This window comes from Dufourea novaeangliae, unplaced genomic scaffold (assembly GCF_001272555.1).
Source record: "Dufourea novaeangliae isolate 0120121106 unplaced genomic scaffold, ASM127255v1 scaffold141, whole genome shotgun sequence".
Taxonomy (NCBI): domain Eukaryota; kingdom Metazoa; phylum Arthropoda; class Insecta; order Hymenoptera; family Halictidae; genus Dufourea; species Dufourea novaeangliae.
In genome coordinates this window covers 492,880-512,486 of record NW_015374017.1, presented here as the reverse complement: position 1 = coordinate 512,486, position 19,607 = coordinate 492,880, and the positions used below count along the sequence as shown (strand labels likewise).

The window sequence follows — 19,607 nt, the reverse complement described above, 5'->3', positions numbered from 1 at the left end:
GACTTTAATAAATACGCTTCTGCTTCCTCGCCAAAAGATTTGCAAACAATGCGCCAGCTTGCCGAACAGTCCAGTTTATTCTGACCGGTTAATATATGGAAAGAAACCATTGTACGCCAGGGAGGTACAATTGTTCGAACAAAATGACACTATATGCTTTAAATATTGCCCGGAGAATGGTAAACATGATAATACTCTATTGTTTTCGCAGTACGATGACACTGGAGATCGCTTATTAGTTCATGCTTGCGTTAAAACTAATGCATCTAGTATATTTTATTTTTACGCGCCAACGAGAGATTTTTTCGATTTAAAAACATCGTTAACACCGGATATTTTTCTCGCCAGTGATCAGACAAAGGGGATCGTTAATACAGGATTATATCATCGTTCTGCGAGCAATTTTTATACAAGAATGTCTAATAGCGGCGTTGCACCTGCATTTCGTGTAAATCACAATAATATTCTGAGCACCATAAAACACGTTGGATACGACACCGATTTGCAAAACTGGATGAACTATCGTAACGATATGTCCCGATCACATGGTTTCAAGCAAGACGACACGATCGAACATCGGGCAAACAGATCGAGTTTGTTATTATTAGAACCACTATTGCTAATGCCGGAGTTAACGAGCCCTATTTTAGCGACCATTACGTTTTACATAGTTTACTTTACTTGATAATTATATGGGACGTAGAGGCATGTTCTGTTACTTAAATTTTGATATTAATAATAATGTGGAAATTATATTTAGTAGCATTAAAGGATGTTCCTACTTTAGGTTTGAAAAAGAAAAATTCAATTTCTATGGAATACGATTTCTAGGTATAAGAATTTTCGAGAATGCGTCTCTGAAATTCAGTAAAATAATGAAATCCATGATATTTAAAGAAAGCAGCTGCCACGTCAAAATCTGATCGAGGAAACTTTTAATGAAATTTTCCTCGAAAACTGGTACAATAATTGATTTTTCATCATTGAAATCGGAGCAAGCCGCATCTTGTAAATCCTAAAATAGGAAAAACCCTTTAATTGAAAAAAAGAACAATTTTAATTTACTAACATTTGTTCGGAAAAAACGTATAACGAATTCAAGATTTACTGCTGTATTGCGTATTATAATCATTGTTATAGTTTGTTGTTCCTATTTAAAATTTAATATATTTCTTCTGCTTCAGCATAATTGTGTAGGGTGTATTTGTATTTCATTGGGAACTTTGAATACTTACCAAAAATTTTACCAGAAACATAATAGTGCGAAATTGTAAAACACAAGAAAACCGATTAAATATAACTTGAAATAAAAATGGCAAGATTTGTAAACATATGTCTTGCTTTGTATTCTTTATACATTCTTAAAATTGTACAAATATTGTTAACAAATGCAAATCAAATAGTACATTTCGGAAGATAGAAAAAAGATTGTTGATACTTGTTTTTTTTTCATATATTCTGTGTTACTTTTGCACGTATATTTCAGACGCACATTTTCATAACTGTTGTTATATCTGTATGAAATTTTTGCAATAAAATTGATATACATAATCTCATTTTGCATAATAGTGAAATCATTATTGAATTTCTCCTTCTTTTAGCTCTGTTGGTTACTCCTTTATGTGTTTCATATAATATAAAATAAAGTAGTTTAATGAATATAATATAAGATGCATGTATAATACAGAATGATAACTAAATTTCGCTATAAGTTATTAATCAGATAACACAAATATTGGCCTATTATTTACAAAGAATTTAATTGCCACCAAAGCAAATAAAATTCTACTTACACAGTACTTAGAATATACAGCATTCGTTAAGCATAAATATAACTTTAAAATCTTTTGAAACTTTAAAATAACAACACTGAACGGTTATCGTTTGTAACAAAGATAAATCACCGTTTGCACCATAAATATGCAAATAATTTCATTCTTATGAAATATAAATATAATCATGTGGGTAATATTCACTTCAATATTATAAGAATTATAAGAACCTGCTTATATACGATTATATAATGATATAATTAAATATACCTACTATTTGTGGTGAAACAATACGTCATTTCTGTTTCTCATAATGTGCAATGTTAATAGCACGCATAAATATTAAAAACGACTACTCCTCTATTTTTATTTTATTATACCTTAAACAATGTGCAATTTTCTGTGAAGGAATTTATACATAAGAACCATACACAGAATCGAGTTGTTTTACATAAAAAAAAACGAAATTGAGACAGTAGTGATCATAATTTACGTACTTCGATTTTTTCATTGGAATAATTTACCACAGTAATAAATAGTTTATGTTTATTTATATACTTTAAGCATTCATTGTTAAAAATATATCAAATACTGTATGAAAGTTAACACTTTATGTCTGCTTAGTAAAACTATTTCTACGATCCTTTTACTCCTACATAATTAATTACCCATTATTATTATTATCTTGATAGAGATAAAAATTCTTCGGTAATGCAAATGTACAAACACGAATGAAGTAAATCAACTTTCCAAGAGTATCAGTGACGAAACTATATGTATAGATGACACATTTATTTGATTAAAGTTTAATAATAAGCACTGAGAGTATGTGGATTGAAAATTCTTTTAATCGTATTTCTTGAAATAATTGCACTGATACTGTATTAATAATAATATAACTTTACACTATCTGTACCATTCAAACGTACAATTATATTCACAACCTCTGCATTAAAAAACTCTATGTATGTACCAGAAGTAGATGGATTAAATCTGAGTATTGTTAACTACAAGTATGTTCGTATAGTAATTCATCGCTAAATATATACTAAATAGCATTGGCTCAATTTTTAAATATCGTCAAACAATCCTCTCGGCGGTGGTCCCACGCGATTGGTGTTTGTGGTAAATGCTCTTGCATTATCTATACGCTCGTCATAAAAATCATCTACCTGATAGTCTCTATCGTAACTGTTATTTGCACCATAACTATCGACACCAGAAGTCATTCCGATGTAATAATCCGTAGGATCAAAATCACGTAGTAGCCCGGCCCTAGCCGATTCTACTGACTCATCTCGTTTTAACGGTCGTACTGTAATAAATAAAATGTAAGGTATCACTTATCTTTAAAAAAAATGCAATAATAGTCATAAGAAACGGAACATTTAAATCGGAGCTGCGTTGTGCTATAAATATAATTTATATACAGGGTGTCCCAAAATAGCTTCGACTGCTAGAAATGAAGGGCTCCTCGGATAATTTGAAATAACTTTTTCCTTAGCGAAAATGTTAACAAAGCTGTTTCAAGTCAGTCAAAGTTATTTTGAGACACCCTGTAAACACTAAGGTGGGGACACTCGAGCTATTTAGCAATCGGAGGACCATAGTGGGGGTAACCCGGGAGCATCAGTTGCGCTACTCTGACCTAAAGTAATATTCATTGTCAAATGTGATAATATAAAAGAGTAAATAAGAAAAATTGTTATATTTTTGAGCTGTTAAAATCATTAGTGATTCTTTAAATGAAACTATATTGTATCTTTATCCTTTGAGTTTTGTAGCTTGTATCACGATGAAGTGAACCATCATATATTATGATACAAAGAACGAAAATTTAACAGTCTACGAAAACATCGAATACTATCATGAAATATGTTCAGGTGTTCTGATTCTCGTAATTAATCTTGTATGTACTGCATACCTGTATCTGTACTTTGTCGCGACGTCCTGTAACGAGACGAGGTTCCAGTGCTACTAAATCTTTCTTGAAACTCACGCCTTCTACACATTGAGTCTTCTGCCCTTTGTCGTTTGCGTCTCTCTGAGAGTGACACAAATACAGATATATAGAAATAAAAATCTTGAAAATAAATACGAGTTGCAACGCTAAAATTTCGATGATAATTCATTTAAAAATTTTATTTTGAAAATTAAATAAATGTAACACAAAGCCACCCACTGTACACATACATTCTAGCGTCGGATCCATTGATCGTAAAACCGTTACGTCCCCTTTAACGGAAACAAAATTATTCTCGAAACTTTATTGTCACACCACGTATAAATGTTAACCTCACCTCGCTTTATCAATTCTCGACCTTCTTCGACAAGATCTGTTGTGAACTCATCATCGTCAAGAAACTGTTGGAAACCTAACATAGAAAGTAATCTACTTCCTAGGCTGAAATATGTTGCTAGGCAAAATGCTAAAATAGCCATCGGAAAGTACACGTTAAATCCATCGGATATAATGGAAATAACATCCATATGACCCATTACCTGCATTCAAAAATTGTAGAATGTGTTATGTCAATAACAAGGATGCAGATATTACTTTATCGATGTAATTCTACTTACCTGCGTGTAATGAGTTTCCAGTATATGAGTTTTTATAATGTGCGAATCCATATGAATAAGACCCAAGAAATTTAAACACATCGGTGGCATTAAACGACACAACATCATACCGCTAAATATTAAACTGTATTCGTTAGTTTGATGATGTGGCGCCAGATAATACAAATTCAAGACGCGAATTTTTAAGACAGTCGAATAAGCACAATAACACAGATACGCAATTATCAGCATTGACAGTAACTGAAAAAGAATATGACAATTTTCAAAATTCAATATTAAATTAAAGTCCGATGATTGTTCATTCTCACCTCAATTGTAAAATAATCATAATTCTTCCTGGCTAAATTCAAGAACTGAGCGAACAACGATAGCACTGGAGATTTGTTGAAGAAAGTAACTTCTGACCATACAACAGCTACCGAAAGGCAACCAGCAGTAATAGCTGCTATTTTTTGGACGTAACTCTTTACGAAACATTTCCAATACCACTCTGAAAATTTTCAGAAGTTGCATACATCAAATAAAGGTTTTACATGTATCAGTACTGTGCCCATACCAATAACTGGATTATAAATAACACGAAGTGGAAACGAACGATGTGCGGGAAAAGTTGGTTTAAATCTTCTGTCATGACTTTCTTGATTCTTTGCTATATCTTCCAAATCAATTATTTTATTAACCAAGATTCCCCATTGTGTTTCTATGCGTTGTAAAGTTTGCAGTGCTTTTATAGTCTAAGAAAGGAAAAGGAACATTAATATTTACGTACATATAAAGGCACAAATATGGTGTCTTTTGATTGTACAAACTTGTCTATGTAGACGAATCAATGATTTTTCAGATGGTGTATCTATCGGTGTATCATCGGGTAACTGCCTCCGGTTCATTCTATCCTTCAACTCTGCGGGGATCTTTTGGAAAATTGTCTCCAAGTTGCAGTGAAATGGATGTCCCGGTCCAATAGACACTGCAGCAGCTTGCAGCGACTAAACAAGATGATAAATTGCATTAAACAACATTACAGATATAAAGAAAAATGATTGTACACACATTGTCCGGAATATTACCTCGAGTATATCATCCACTGTTTCCTCTGCCTCGCACTTGTCTAAACTTAACTTAGCAACTTTAAAGTAGCTATAATTTAAAGTGTATCCAGGTTTGCTGGCATTCCATAATCCACGAGGGACTTCTACGAGCGCGTATCCGAGAAGCAGTACCAACAAAAACAAACCCCACGTATTTGATGCGGATGATGCTATGGCCTTCAGCTTTTGCCTATAAAATTTAGAATCGGATGAATGCTATAGATGAAACAAATACAGTGATTAACGTAGAAAAGAAACTTAACACAGAAAAAGCAGTAGGAACCATAAAATTAACTTCTTTCATAAGAAATTTTCTTTGAACAGACTATCAAATATGCACAAACTGCTGTGTACAGGTGGTGAAATGTTGTGTCTCGTAAATAGATGCAACTGTTTACAAAGATTGATATGGTAAAAAAAAATGTGTGCACAGTGATTTAAAATTTCAGATTGCTTGAATCTTTGGCAAACTGTTTACTTTAGATTTACCAAGAAATGGTTCTAAATTTGGTGCATAATCGATTTCTGTTCATATGTATATAAGTCCTAAACATCTATTTTTAGACCAACAGCCAATAGTGTGTTAAGAGAAGTTGAGTTATTTGTATAGTTGTATGACATTAATACACGATATTTACCCATCAAGATCTAAACCAGGTTTTAATGCTATATATATTAGCAGAACGCCACATATGAACAAATAACTTCCATAATATATAGCATTATCAATCAAGGCAGACTTCAGTTTTCCTTGGACAGTAAAATCCCCTGCCTTTATATAAGACTGCATGAGCGGTAATATTAACCATGTTAAACACTGTGAAGTCCAATATACAATTCTCCATAAGTTTAGAAATACATTTTCCGGAACATTAGGCCAAGGTTCCTTGCAAGTATGAGATGGTATTGCTGTTGTACCATCAGGACTCCCTTTAGTGGTATTATGAATGTTTTGTTCTACACATTGTCTAAAAACAGTCTGCAAAGATATTCATTAACATTAACTTTCAACATTAAATTACATCATAGAAGCTTTTCAATATAACTCTACTTACAGATGAAACATCCAAAGGTAATATAAATATTATCAGCAGTGAGAAGTACCATGCTATGAGCACAGAAATTGTAACAAAAATGTGATGTCGAAAAATATTCCCATATTTATATAATAAAGTCGCAGCAAAGCAAAATGCTAATAGAATATCTATCAAGAGTGCTCCTGGAATCATTTTGTATACGTTTTTTAAAACCACTATACAATAGACTTATTACATGTCTTTTTCTCCGATTCTCAAATCCTATTCATTATTTTCTGCCTTGTCCTCTCCATCCGAAGCTTCTTTGATCTTTAACTCAGCATCCCTTTGCATTCTTTCCAACTTTTCCAATGTAATCGACTTTAATGGAATTAACTTGGGTTTACAAAGTATGTAATCCAGATTTTCTTCCTGATACAGCAAGCCTTGCTGTGGAAGGACAATGTCAATCTTTTCTGCAGAAGTGTTTGTTACTTCTGACATTTTTGCTGAAACTGCAAGAAATCTGTGATAGTATAAAAAACATTTATATGTCTATCGTCAATGAAACTTCCATTCAAACGTCTATGTTTACGTGATTTAGAGAAAGGCTACAAACTCTAAACTAATTCATATGAGAATTCATCATTTCCCAGACACAAATCATTAAACATTCAATACTGTAGCGATCATAGCGATTTTCTTGAAAATAAAAGTAATATAAAAACATAACAGTTGCAAGTAAAAGTACCGAATAAAATCTAGCAGAATGCTATTCACGATCGTGTTTCGTGTCTCTACTTTGACGACAATGTCGCTTACGTTTCACACTGCCCACGTTTACATTTTAACATATGTACTTTTAGCGTCGAGAAATTCAATATTACCATTTCCTTATGGTCATAATTGTTAGATATACACTTGCGATATCGTAGAAAGTATCGACGTCACATGAACACCATCAAGTGATCAAGTTGGATCAAGTCAAATTCATTGTCATTCATAAACGATTAAGTTGGATTAAGAAGAATGCATCTGGGTGCATTCAGGTGCATTATTGGACAATTTGGACAATATGCATATATTTTATGACGATACACATACTAGTAACCTTAGTAACCACACAATTCACCACCAGATGGCTACGAATAGAAATCAACGTATGTAACTCTTGTCAACTTTTGTTAGTGCTATACTTGACATTTAAATTTGGAAATCCCAATGGATCCCAACTTTATTTATTGACCTTCAGGAAGGTCATCAATAAATTTATCTGGATAAATTTATTTTTTATCTGGATAATTCTGGTTATTTATCTGGACAATTCTGATTTTTCCGCAAACAATCCACGTTCAAATAAAAACTTCAGTTTGCTCATAGGGATACTTAAGGGAATACTCCAATACAACTTTGGAATATTTCCTTGTCTAAATTGAAAGTAATAAGTAAACATTTAGCAATATTCTTTTGAGAATCAAATTTTTTAGAAATTTTCAGTAAACAACTTGTTAAAACCCTATAAGTTTATGAAACAAAAAACAAAAATGCATATGAGCGTGACCACCAAATGTTCTAATTAGGCCACCAATGACCACCAATCGACCACCAATGAATTGGGTATAATGAACATTAAAAAGTCATAATTGCCCGGCTAACTTCACAGAGGTAATATCTCGTTAATAAAGCTTCGAAAAACTTTTCGCTAACGAAAAAGTTGTTTAAAATCACCCCAGGAATCACCTCTTTCAAGAATTTACAACTATTTTGGGATGCCTTTTGTATAATTCAACCTCATTTCGTAAGAATATAGTGATTTCAGAACAGCCTGAAATAAAGAACTACATTCATACAGAAAAGTTATAATTTTTTCTAATAATCGTTAATATTTTTCTTGTCGGATAGTTTGTAAGATAAGATAACTTTTCTAATACAGCTTGCAACGATTATGTATATGTACATACACAATCTTGTCATTCTATTAGCGGTCATGAAGTTGTTGATGTTTTTTCATTCGGTAACTATAAATACGCTGGTCAGACTGTTGTTTAGTCACCTATCGATGGGAAGAACCTTTTTGGAATATTTGCGTGCGTGGACCATTCGATTGTAAGTACCTATTTAAATGCATGAAAAGGTATTTATTACACTGTGCTATTGTTTCGACTCTAATTGGAATTATATCATTGCATAATAAAGACAGTAAGTATCACATTAGTAATGATTTTAATTATTCTTGATAGTATATTAAGAGTTTTTAACATTTTATTATATGTTGGGTGAAACATTTATATGTTCAAGGTGTGAAATTAATTATAATAATATCATTGGGATAAGATTTGAAATATGGCAAAGGATATGAAATGTAAGAACAGGAGAACACCTATTGGAGTAAGCACGTAAGTAAAATTGTTTTATAATAATATTATGAAACAGACGTTACTTATCACTCACACATAATCGATGATGTAGTTCTGAATTATTAGTCAATGACATGTTTAACTAAAATTAATGTCTTGCTTATTTTTAGACATTGTACCAGTTATGGTATACCAAAACAATTGCTATTACAACATTTTGAACCACCTCCTAGTTTGAAAAAGGCTCTAAGGGGAGTTACACATGCTACAGAGTATACACAATTTATTAATAGTCTTCCACATGTGAAAAAAATAAAGCCTGAAAACTATTTGGTATTATTTAAAATTTTATTATACTTGGAACACCATGAACTTCAATTAATTGTAGACAAGCATAATTTAAGGAATCAAATACTCGAAAAAGTTGATGATAAATTTGTTATCACTGTACCTACTCTAGATGAAGATGATCCATTTCTTATTATTGGTGATAAAGTGAAACTTCAAACTGTAGGTGGATATTATTCATATTATGCTAAGATAGTATACATTGAAAGAAAACAAGTATATGTTACTATAAAAAATCCGTGAGTGAATATAAATTATTTCTGAATTATTAAAATACAAAGTCTGGATTATATTCTTTATATAAATAATAATAGTCAATTTCTAAAAATTATTCAGGAAGTTTGCAGAACAATTTTCAGAGTTAACTAGAGTTAACATTAAGTTTATTGCCTCAAACTGGCCATTCAAGTGTTGCCATTATGTTTTACACATCATATCAAAACATAATTTAATCAATTTACTGTATCCTGCTATAAGTGCAAAGTATAATTCCTCATTAGGAGAGTATGTTTTCTTTAAACTGTGAATTACCTTTCTATATTTATATTTTTACATTTATATTATACTTTCATTTAATTATATTACAATACAGTGACTTTGATTGGGTACAAGAAAGTGTTGCGAGGAATCCAGAACAGAAACAGGCAGTTATTAATATTGTAAATCGTACAGCATATCCGGCACCATACATACTATTTGGTCCGCCTGGCACTGGAAAAACAACAACATTAGTTGAAGCCATTTGTCAGGTATAATTCAGAATAATCTATAATACACTGTACGATATTAAAATTCACCTTCATTATAGATTAGAAAGAAGCATAAGTCTAAACATATTTTAGTCTGTGCATCTTCGAATGCAGCAGCAGATGAAATAGCAAAACGATTACTAGCATTAATTCCAAATAAAGACGTGTTTAGGATGTATGCACCATCTCAACATTGGTAAGACACTTGTTTCTACAAACAATGATTTCTTTACCATCTTTTTGTTTCCTTTATACATAGGAAGAACATAGACGACACTATTGTTTCTTGTTCAAACTTCATCGATGACATAATCATTTTCTTGCCAAAAGATCTTCTCATTTTGAAAAAAATAGTTATTGCAACACACGTGACATGTTCAAGGTATATTTTCAGTTTGTTTTTGTTGATACTAGGTCTGGTAATGATAATAATAATACAAATAATATATACAACTTGTTCACAGAATGATAAAACTTAATTTACGAAGTGATCATTTTTCTTATATATTCATCGATGAAGCGAGCCAAAGCCTAGAATTGGAATCAATGATTCCAATTACTTTGGCAAGCACAACAAATAATAATGGTCAAGGAATATTAAATGCTCAAATTATTCTTGCTGGTGATCCTCATCAGTTAGGGCCTGTTGTTCGATGTAAAAAAATTGAACACCTGCTGGGTGAGTACAAATTGCCAATTTTAAAAAGTCTACTTGAATAAGTATTACCATCAACTTGTTATTCGATTTAATTTTCAGGAAAATCAATGTTAGAAAGATTAATGGAATGCAAACCGTACCAAAAAATAAAAAATGAATATAATCCATGTTACATAACAAAATTACTTCGTAATTACCGTAGTCGAGAGCCTATTTTACATGTGCCCAATAAATTATTTTATGATGACGAATTGATATGTGGTTACGAAACAAATGAAAATTTTTTAATTTCCAATTGTAAGAGAATTTCAAATAAGAAATTTCCTATTTTATTTATTGCAATTAATGGTAAAGAGGAAAAAGCTCTGAGTAAAAGGTAATTGTAGCACGTACAATTTTTTCTTCGATAACTTAATACAAGTAACTATAAATGACGCATGTTTTTTTTAGCGTTTATAATGTACAAGAAATCGCAATTGTGTCTAATTATGTGTCGAGATTGATGCGTTCCAAATTTGGTACGCGTAACGTTCGAGAAGAGGATATTGGCATTATAACGCCATTCAGGCAACAAAAAATTAGTATTGAACGGAAACTAAGTAAACAAGGATTAAACAAGATAACTGTTGGAACAGTAGAAACATTTCAAGGACAGGAAAGAGAAATTATAATTTTCAGCACTGTAAGATCGAAGGTCTTTAAAAGTGATGGTGAACACCATATCGGCTTTTTATCTAATCCAAAGGTATAAATACATATAATGATCGTAAACCGTTAATTTGAATTATTTACGAAATCATTTCAAAACACATAAAAATAAACTCTTTGTTTCAGAGATTCAATGTTGCTTTGACAAGAGCAAAGAACTATTTAATAGTGGTAGGAAATCCAATGGTTCTTTGCGAAAACGAATATTGGAAAACTTTGTGGGACTACTGCTATAAGAACAATGCATGTCGGAATTATTGATAATTTCATCTAAAAATACAATGCTAATCTTATCTTTATATCGTACAACAATGTATACTATCTTTTCGCGACAAGGTAGTGACATGTATTAAGAAAATCTGATCGTAATCATTTTTTTTAACTGTATTTTAAAAAAAGACTATTAGAAACAACAGGTTGTTCTATAAGAAAGTTGATATATTGTTAACATATTTTTTAATTCGTTAAATCTAGTATTGTAATGTTTTTTGTTTAATATTATGTCCGTTCCAAATCATGAAAAAATGAAGTCAAACGAACGGTACTAATAAATATTCATTCCTTCCCAATTGATACTATTTGTATTTGAAATCGACAGAATCTGTTTAACCAGTTCACTACCAGCGTCACATATGTGTGACGCTCCAAGTTCCATGTCAGCATACTTTCTTAGATAAAAAAAGGGAATAGGTTTTGCAATATTCACCTATATTTCGGGTCAGTCATTGTCTCTGTTTTGTGTATTTTTAATTTCTGATCAAAAAGTTAAGGATATCCCATTGAATAGAATACTGAAAATCTAGCATAGTCTGTGACGAACATTTTCGAAATAATATGCTGGTAGCGAACTGGTTAATGCCTATAATAGAATTACGCAACGTTTTGGAAACTTCAATAAACAGTATTAATACTAAACTTTGCAGAATGCAACTTTATTCTAAAAGTAGTTTCGCCATACTTTCGCTAACATCCTTATTAATACCATGACGTATCGCGAATTCATGTTTCACGCTCGAGAACACAATATCTGTTAACAAACAGATTTGTGCTATGTCGAATGCCAGCGTTACTCCGAAGTAGAAGTTTGCATTCGCGGATCTGGAGTATATCCACTGGTACCAAACAGTAGGTGCAAAAACTGTGCAGAATAACATTAAACAGCCTACAATGAATCCTTGCTGAGTATCTAAAAGCAAAGCAGAAATTATCATATTTTGTCCATACTAAGTAGAAAGAGACTAAAAACACACTGTCGTTACTGTAGTTTACAGTGAAAAAACTTACATTGAAATAAATGCTTCCAAAGTGGCAATAAAGATATATAAAATCCAACGTCCCCTATGCAGGGATAGGACTTGAATATGGCAGCAATTGCTAAATAAGAAAATGCTAAAAGCATTGTATCATGTCGTAGTAACAAAGCTAATGGTACTATGTACAATAAGGTGACATTTATTTGGAATGAAGCAATGAAGAGCCATCTGAAATGCTCGAACATTTCTGTAAAGAAGTACCAATACAGCCCTATATTGGGATGTAAATCGGGAACTGTTAAGATGAAACCAGTCGTGCTCCAAATGAATGACCAGCTTCCCATAATGTAATGAGAAACGAAGCATAAGGTTGTTAACATACTAGCAAATACAACAATGATAAAAAATATGGTACTCCTTCTTTGGTTTATATTTTTAGAACGAGCTATGTAAATAGTTGCTGGCACCATAAGTGAAATAGGATATAGTCCTTGTAATGTCAGCAATGAAATTGACAAACAGCTCCAAAATATAGAATACTTTGTCATTGAGACTAATGCTATGGAATACAATAAATTTGTAAATACTGTTGTTGTTTGTCCAACACAACTTAGTATTATGTATGGATTAATTACATCATAGAAGTAGAAACTGTCGAAGAATCATTTTGACTATCTGTACTTTCATCGGATAACTTTTCTTCTTCCTTTTTGCAGGCCTGAAATCAGTATTACTTGAATAATATAGCTTCGTTTATATATTATGAAAATGACATCAAGTATGAAACAGAACTAACCAATTCGGTTGCATATTGTTTTGCTGTAAATGCAAGAAGTAAAGCGGTCAGCAAATCAGTGAAAATAAACAAGAAGAATAAAGTCCATTGAGGTAGATACTGTAGTATGAGATCAAAAATGTATAAACCAATAGGAGTTTCATGAAATAAATCTCCTACATACGGATCTACACCAAAGTTATATAAATGTACACCTTCAGTAACTGGAAAAAATCAAGATTTTAACATTTTTCTAATGAAATTATTATTGATGAATCATTAGCAAAGCCAATTAGTAAAATTCTTCAATTATAAAACTGGTAGACAAATTAAAATAAAACGGCAAGTATCCTAACCTCTCTTCCAAGAATTCAACGCTGTTGATACTTCCACACGATCACTAATAATTTTTTGATATCCTGAGTTCATCAACAGAAATCTAATAGTACCGGCTAAAATGAAATTTGACAACCATTGTTTCGACATTTTTCTATTAAATACAAATCATTGATGTATTTTTATTATACGGAATGTATGTAGCCGATATTCAATGTAGCATAACATTCGGATGGTTCATTTAATGTAGTAACTGTGACTTTATAATCGTTCAGAATACAATATTCAATACGTAATATCTTCTCATTTTTCAGTTACACCAAAATTGAATTATCGTCGCGGTCTCGCGCTTCATTCTTACACGCAACAGCAGTGCGGGTCCCGCGGGACCAAAAATGTATATATACATGCATATGTACATACACAGCAACAGGCGGGAGTCCCCGCCGCGGGACCCGTACTGGTTTAATTTGTTGTTTATTGCTCTTTGCTTTTATTCGAATAAACATTAACTGTTAAACTTGATACAATGAAATTAACCCCTTGCCCTATGATTTGTTTATGGCTGCGGTCTACAGAACTACTTTATCGTCAATAATTCCCCGGAATCAAAAGAAATTCTTGTACTTATGGCAATTGTACAGTTACTCTATAAGTCAAATATTAATATCAGCAAATTAGTATTTCACTTTGACTCAAAGAAAACGAATAATATTTGTTTGTTGAAACCATGTTGATATCGTCACCACGAGTCTTACTCGATGTTATAAGAATATAAGCTATACGGCAAAGGGTTAACACATGGTCACTTTCTTGCCAGTTGTACCATTAATTGTGAGACAAATTGCATATAAATTATTTGTAAATAATAAACATACATATAGGTAAACTTATATCTACTTTAACATTAAATATTATACAAATCATTAAACGTCCTTGTTGTAACATAATATTTGAAATTATTTAATAAAAGGTTAATCAATCGTTTTCGAAACTGGCAAAAAATGTTATTGCAATAATATTGACAATTCTTTTGAAAAACGTTAATTAATCGGTTTTAAAAATGGCAAAAAATGTGGAACGCTTCACGATTTTGCGTGTCATCCTTGCGCAGGGGCCATGCTAATCTTCTCTGTATCGTTCCAATTTTAGTATATGTACTGCCGAAGCAAGTACATATATCACTTTCCGTGAGATTGCTTATATACTTATAAAAGGTATGTCGAGTACTAACGAGAAAGTAAATTTCTCATAAGCCATCTAGCGGTAGATTAAGAAAACTCGATTTAATTCATTATTCGAAATCAAAATAATTGATGGTCAACATAATTGTCCATCCTATTTCAGTAGCTCAGGAATCACAAATCGAAATGAGAGTTTTATAAATATTCAATTCTTTATGATGTTAGTATATAAATATATACAGAGTGAATCGTTCGCTGGTATGATCAAGAGGTTAGCCACTGCTTTGTCATTCGCTAGCTTCCATCTCCTGCTGACTCAGTAGAGCTGAGTAGTGCTGAGCAGCTATGTGTGTGACGGAGACAGAGAGAGTGTGAGCTGAAAGTGCTGAATATAAATTTTAGGTTACTGTCTTTCGTAATAAGAAATTCACAATTACAAAAACTGGATGAGTTATAAGTTAATAAAAAGGAAACCCTGATCATTTATATCGTAGCAGATATGCGTCTGACAGGTTGGCGATACGCTGCATTCATTGCAGTTTTTGTGGGAGCTATTGGAGTACAGTCTTATTTCACTATGATAAGTCCTATGCTTGATCCAGAACCATACAGTATGTGCGATCTTTTCAAGTTATCATATGTTTAGTTAAAAGCATTAAAACGATTAACAGATTCGAGACCAATGATTCAGTTTCTGAATCAACCGATCTCACATGTGTTTAGCCAATAAATCAGCAGATGGGTTATGTATGTAAAAATTGCAAGTTTCTAGAGGTAGTCTTATAATAATATATCGGTCTCGAATGTGTTGAGCTCCTGTGGTAAATATGTGGACTAAAATAATTATAATTTTAGAAAAAATACGGCAACAAATACAGGAAAAATATCCAGACAAAACACTGTAAATGTAAGAAAACAAGTATGAATGGAAGGAATATTATTGGAGAATGCTATAGAAAAAGGTAGATGAGATCGATCGTTTATTGTATAAAATAAATGTTTATTATAATATATTACAATTGGACCCCTTATTTTGGAAAGGACATATTTCGCTAAAGATTCATGCATATAAAATGGAGTAAAAAACACTCAAGATCATGTTAAAAAAATCAATAGATGTAATGACTCACACTCTTTTTACAATAATTAATGTAATTACATTACTGTACATGTATTTCCTGTAAGAAGTTTCTTATTTGTGACTAGAAATTTTCTTACAGGCATAGAATTTTATAAACATAATATACAGTCCGTATTAAAAGTCGTCATGATCACAAACGTCTAGGAAGACGTCAAATGCCTCACGGTTGCAGTTTCCATCAGCTGTGAAAACATATTTGTGAAATGTTCCATCCATACAAATAGCTGTAATATAGTGTAAAATATGAACGTGTAATAAACAATATATTCAAATATTTTACGTCAACATACTATCGGACGGCAACGCTTTGCATAGACTGTTGTCTACGACCGGCAGCTCTCCGCGCAGACTGTTGCCTACGTCCAAACTTTATCATTTTCCATTTTAAGAAAAAATGTTATATGTGTACGATTATATATTTATAATTGCATATAATATTAAATACTTTTAACAACGTTCAGAAAGTTTATGATGATGACCGTTTACGGAAGTTTTTGCAACGTCTAATTTTAGATGGCTGACCGATAGCGTGTTAAAATAATATTAGGTGTGCTTGGTCTGTAATACCTATGACAGAGCTCCTTGTACCAAATGCACATACACAAGCGCATTCTGGTGGTACGGTAAAAGTAGCCAGTGCCCACTGACTTTCGACATAATTTCCCAAAAAACCCATTTTTGAGAAACTATAACAAAATGAATTGTTAATTTTAACAGTATTTTTCTAATAGTCACTTGGAATTTGAGCTCTGTTTACATACGTAGATCTGCGATTCAATTGAGTATCTTTTAATGCAAATATATGTACAGTTCCTTTGTCGCTGGACGCACACAGGAACTCCGAATCTCTACTAAATGTGATGCTGAAACGTACATTACGCGGAGCTCTTATGTTTTCAAAATTAAATACGATATAGTAAAGTATATTCTTAATCTTCAGGAATAAAAATTTTATACTTACCAGTAAAGTGTAGCAGGATCAGCACCTCTCCTCAATTCCACTAGTAAGTGTCTACGTACACTATCCCACACTCTGACTAATGTACCTTGCGTGGAAGCAGTTGCAATCATTGTACCACTGCTATTAACTGCGAGACAAGCCAATGCACCCTAACAGTATTATTCGTAAATATAAGATACTAAAAGCAGACATGGTTACACCGATTTTATTCAAGTTTGTTTATACAAGGTACCCAATAAATTGTGGTATAACAATAAAATAAATGGTTTTACATGCAAAAAGAAATCGGAAATATGTAAAACAATATTGAAGATTCGTTTATGAGGAAATAAAATTGAAAAATCATTATGCACACATACTTCTGAAAAAGACTAGTTAGCAATAGTATATATTATAATAAAATAATAATAAATAATAGAATTCAAGTTCAGTAGTACATAAGTATATGTGTAGCAGATGAAAATTGAAAATATAAAAACAAATTTACCGTATATTTTAGGTTTGCTTTTGCACATAGCACTTTTTTCTCATTTATACCGCGATTTATGAGACATCCTGCATAACATATACATACTTGATGGGCTGCAAGGGTTGCAGGAGCACTAGAACTTCCAGCTTCTGTAGCACCAAGATCGATTAACTGTACACTGCCCTGCTTATGACCAGGAAACGCGAGAAGCTGCTTTTGTGCGGTAGCCAATGTAGCGACTTCGATCAATCCCTTTGGATTGTCTCTTGTTTCTAATGTCAGTAATCTTCTTGTTGGCATAGGAAACGAAAAGACATGTATTTCTCGTTGAAGTGCCACCACCATTCTGTTTTGTAAAATTATTCCTAAGTAAGTAAAGGTACCCATTTATATCCACTAAGAAGACGATTCTCTGTTATCGATAAACTTACTTGTCTCTACGTAGTCTGACAGCCTTGATAGGGCTAGTGAATGTGACTTCCATTACAAATTTTTTCGATAAATCATCGTAAATAAGTACTGTATTCTCTGCGAATTTTGGTCTTGTACCACCACCTACTATTGCAATAATGTTTGTTCTCCATAGCATTTCTGCAATGGCTATACTCCCCATGACATCATTTTCCAGATGTGCTTTCTCAACCAACGGTTCCACATTATATACCCTAAGACCAGACTCCATACAACATGTGAAACATCCTAAAAGTAGAAATAACATGTAAAAATAAAGTTAATCTAATCTTTGTAATAATTTGCATCGCAACAATTTTCATTTTTTATGCATAAAATAAAGTTTGAATATTAATAAGCTCGAGTAAATGAAGATTAAGTTTTATGACAATGTTTTAACAATTAAGAAACATGTATAAAATCTTTAATAGTTTCAGCTTACCAAAGAAATGTGTTTCTAACAATGAGGTATTTTATAACTGGCTTTTATAATATTATTTCTGCTAAATTCATATATGTTTTTGGCTTCTTTCTCTATCAGACATAGTATCTGACTGTCACAAATATCAAAATTAAATTTATTACGTAAATAATCATCAAAAAACAAAGTAACCTATTGCAATATCTTCTTTCACTGCTCTAGGATTTTAAGAACACTTCATGAAAGTTTTTGTTTAGAATTTTTCATACACAAAGAAATAAATAAATCAAAACAATGCAGACTTAAAGTTCTAAGTATGATTTACGAGTCCAAAATTAATTGTGAAATGAATTTAGGAAAATTTGATACCAAAGAACTTATGGTTTATAGAAAAGTTCATAAAAATTGTGACAAAACTTTGTTCTCCAATGTAATTAATACAGTAACTACAATAGAACTTCATTCTAAATGTTACTAGTTTGACATGTTATTGTTATGAATAGAGAAGGATGCTCCTCGTAATGCATCAGTCTTGTATGTTTTATAATTTTATTTTAATTTCTTTTAAAATACATCAACCTAAATCGTTGATTATCAAGCATTTTTTTCTTACATTTTAACCTTGTCAAAGGGTCGAATTAGTACAAAAACAGTACTATACTGTAAAACAATAAAACTAGGTACGTCGTAATTGTCAATAACTTATGATAATTAAAACTGTAAGTAATAGTCACCTTGATCCTGATTAAACCGTAAACTAAGAATATTTCTTTCTGCAGCCATTTGGCTTTTACATTAAGTTGACCGAATAGATGTTCCCTTTTTCAGCTCTTCCAATTTTTCCCTTTAATAACTATAGTACAAGGTTTTGTTTACATTCTTATTTCACAATCATCTGTGACTGGTGACAGAATGTTTGGTATAGTCAGGTATGGTATTCCATTCTTTATGAAGTATGCACAATAATAGAAATAAGGCTGATTCTCATTATTAAAATGAATCGATCGTATTTAAATACAAAGCGCATTTCTTTTTAAAAATTGATATAACGCTTACAATGTGACAATGTGTATATATATATATATATTTGCAAACTCATGTGGAATAAATAAAAATATGACAATTTGAATAAATCTTGCAGATTTATAGGTACTTCTCGAATTACCAACTGATGTATTCACGAAGAACGTATTTCTACGTTTATTTATTTATTTATTTATTTTTTAACTTACGCCAATATCGTAGAATATAAAGACGGGTACGCAATACTATTCACTAGTAAGAAAGTTTCTAGCACGAGATCGTTTAAATAGTTTTAGATTTCCATTGTTGGTCACATTT

General features: G+C 31.8%; 5 protein-coding genes and 1 long non-coding RNA gene across 7 annotated transcripts; 2 read left to right on the top strand and 4 right to left on the bottom strand.

The window, feature by feature from the left end:
• Nucleotides 1-2,842: 2,842 nt before the first annotated feature.
• LOC107188869 (LMBR1 domain-containing protein 2 homolog) lies at nt 2,843-6,740 on the bottom strand. Its single transcript, XM_015577248.1, has 10 exons — nt 6,496-6,740; nt 6,079-6,419; nt 5,420-5,630; nt 5,162-5,338; nt 4,909-5,086; nt 4,661-4,842; nt 4,353-4,592; nt 4,073-4,274; nt 3,697-3,816; nt 2,843-3,087 (listed from the first exon to the last, which is right to left on the bottom strand). The coding sequence occupies exons 1-10, from the start codon at nt 6,667-6,669 to the stop codon at nt 2,843-2,845; spliced, it is 2,070 nt and encodes a 689-aa protein (XP_015432734.1). The 5' UTR covers nt 6,670-6,740.
• Nucleotides 6,739-6,960, bottom strand: LOC107188808 (BBSome-interacting protein 1). Its single transcript, XM_015577172.1, has one exon. It carries the CDS (start codon nt 6,958-6,960, stop codon nt 6,739-6,741), a length of 222 nt encoding a protein of 73 aa, XP_015432658.1.
• Nucleotides 6,961-8,480: 1,520 nt separating this feature from the next.
• LOC107188890 lies at nt 8,481-9,111 on the top strand. The gene is made up of 3 exons (XR_001516228.1): nt 8,481-8,655; nt 8,755-8,852; nt 8,984-9,111. It is a non-coding gene; the product is annotated as an uncharacterized LOC107188890 (long non-coding RNA).
• Nucleotides 9,112-9,296: 185 nt separating this feature from the next.
• Nucleotides 9,297-11,537, top strand: LOC107188807 (putative helicase mov-10-B.1; the record flags this gene model as incomplete). The annotated part of the gene is made up of 9 exons (XM_015577170.1): nt 9,297-9,400; nt 9,498-9,665; nt 9,754-9,910; nt 9,970-10,106; nt 10,170-10,292; nt 10,375-10,589; nt 10,668-10,944; nt 11,019-11,313; nt 11,403-11,537. Coding segments are annotated over 9 exons (1,611 nt in total), but the record flags the coding sequence as incomplete, so codon positions are not given.
• Nucleotides 11,538-12,197: 660 nt separating this feature from the next.
• On the bottom strand, nt 12,198-13,790 carry LOC107188884 (phosphatidylinositol glycan anchor biosynthesis class U protein). Its single transcript, XM_015577268.1, is given in 5 exon segments — nt 12,198-12,462; nt 12,561-13,163; nt 13,166-13,247; nt 13,326-13,528; nt 13,661-13,790. Coding segments are annotated over 5 exon segments (1,272 nt in total). The 3' UTR covers nt 12,198-12,208.
• A 2,265-nt stretch (nt 13,791-16,055) lies between these two features.
• Nucleotides 16,056-19,098, bottom strand: LOC107188849 (WD repeat domain phosphoinositide-interacting protein 4-like). Of its 2 annotated transcripts, XM_015577226.1 has the most exons (7): nt 19,001-19,098; nt 17,827-18,094; nt 17,501-17,741; nt 16,927-17,075; nt 16,727-16,828; nt 16,533-16,651; nt 16,056-16,189 (listed from the first exon to the last, which is right to left on the bottom strand). In XM_015577226.1, the coding sequence occupies exons 1-7, from the start codon at nt 19,047-19,049 to the stop codon at nt 16,080-16,082; spliced, it is 1,038 nt and encodes a 345-aa protein (XP_015432712.1). In that variant the 5' UTR covers nt 19,050-19,098; the 3' UTR covers nt 16,056-16,079. The 2 variants fall into 2 exon arrangements, with proteins under 2 accessions (XP_015432712.1, XP_015432713.1); XM_015577227.1 differs by lacking the exon at nt 16,727-16,828.
• Between the last annotated feature and the right edge of the window lie 509 nt (nt 19,099-19,607).

Excerpts from the sequence above, each read along its gene's own strand:
- LOC107188869 (XM_015577248.1), bottom strand. The coding sequence starts at position 6,669 with ATGATTCCAGGAGCACTCTTGATAGATATTCTATTAGCATTTTGCTTT. Across the intron at positions 6,420-6,495 it reads TACCTTTGGATGTTTCATCT|ACTGTTTTTAGACAATGTGT; the intron begins GTAAGTAGAGTT and ends ATATCTTTGCAG. Across the intron at positions 4,593-4,660 it reads ATGATTATTTTACAATTGAG|TTACTGTCAATGCTGATAAT; the intron begins GTGAGAATGAAC and ends ATTCTTTTTCAG.
- LOC107188808 (XM_015577172.1), bottom strand. The coding sequence starts at position 6,960 with ATGTCAGAAGTAACAAACACTTCTGCAGAAAAGATTGACATTGTCCTT.
- LOC107188849 (XM_015577226.1), bottom strand. The coding sequence starts at position 19,049 with ATGGCTGCAGAAAGAAATATTCTTAGTTTACGGTTTAATCAGGATCAA. Across the intron at positions 18,095-19,000 it reads ACGGTTTAATCAGGATCAAG|GATGTTTCACATGTTGTATG; the intron begins GTGACTATTACT and ends TTCTACTTTTAG. Across the intron at positions 16,829-16,926 it reads GATCCTGCTACACTTTACTG|CATCACATTTAGTAGAGATT; the intron begins GTAAGTATAAAA and ends TGTACGTTTCAG.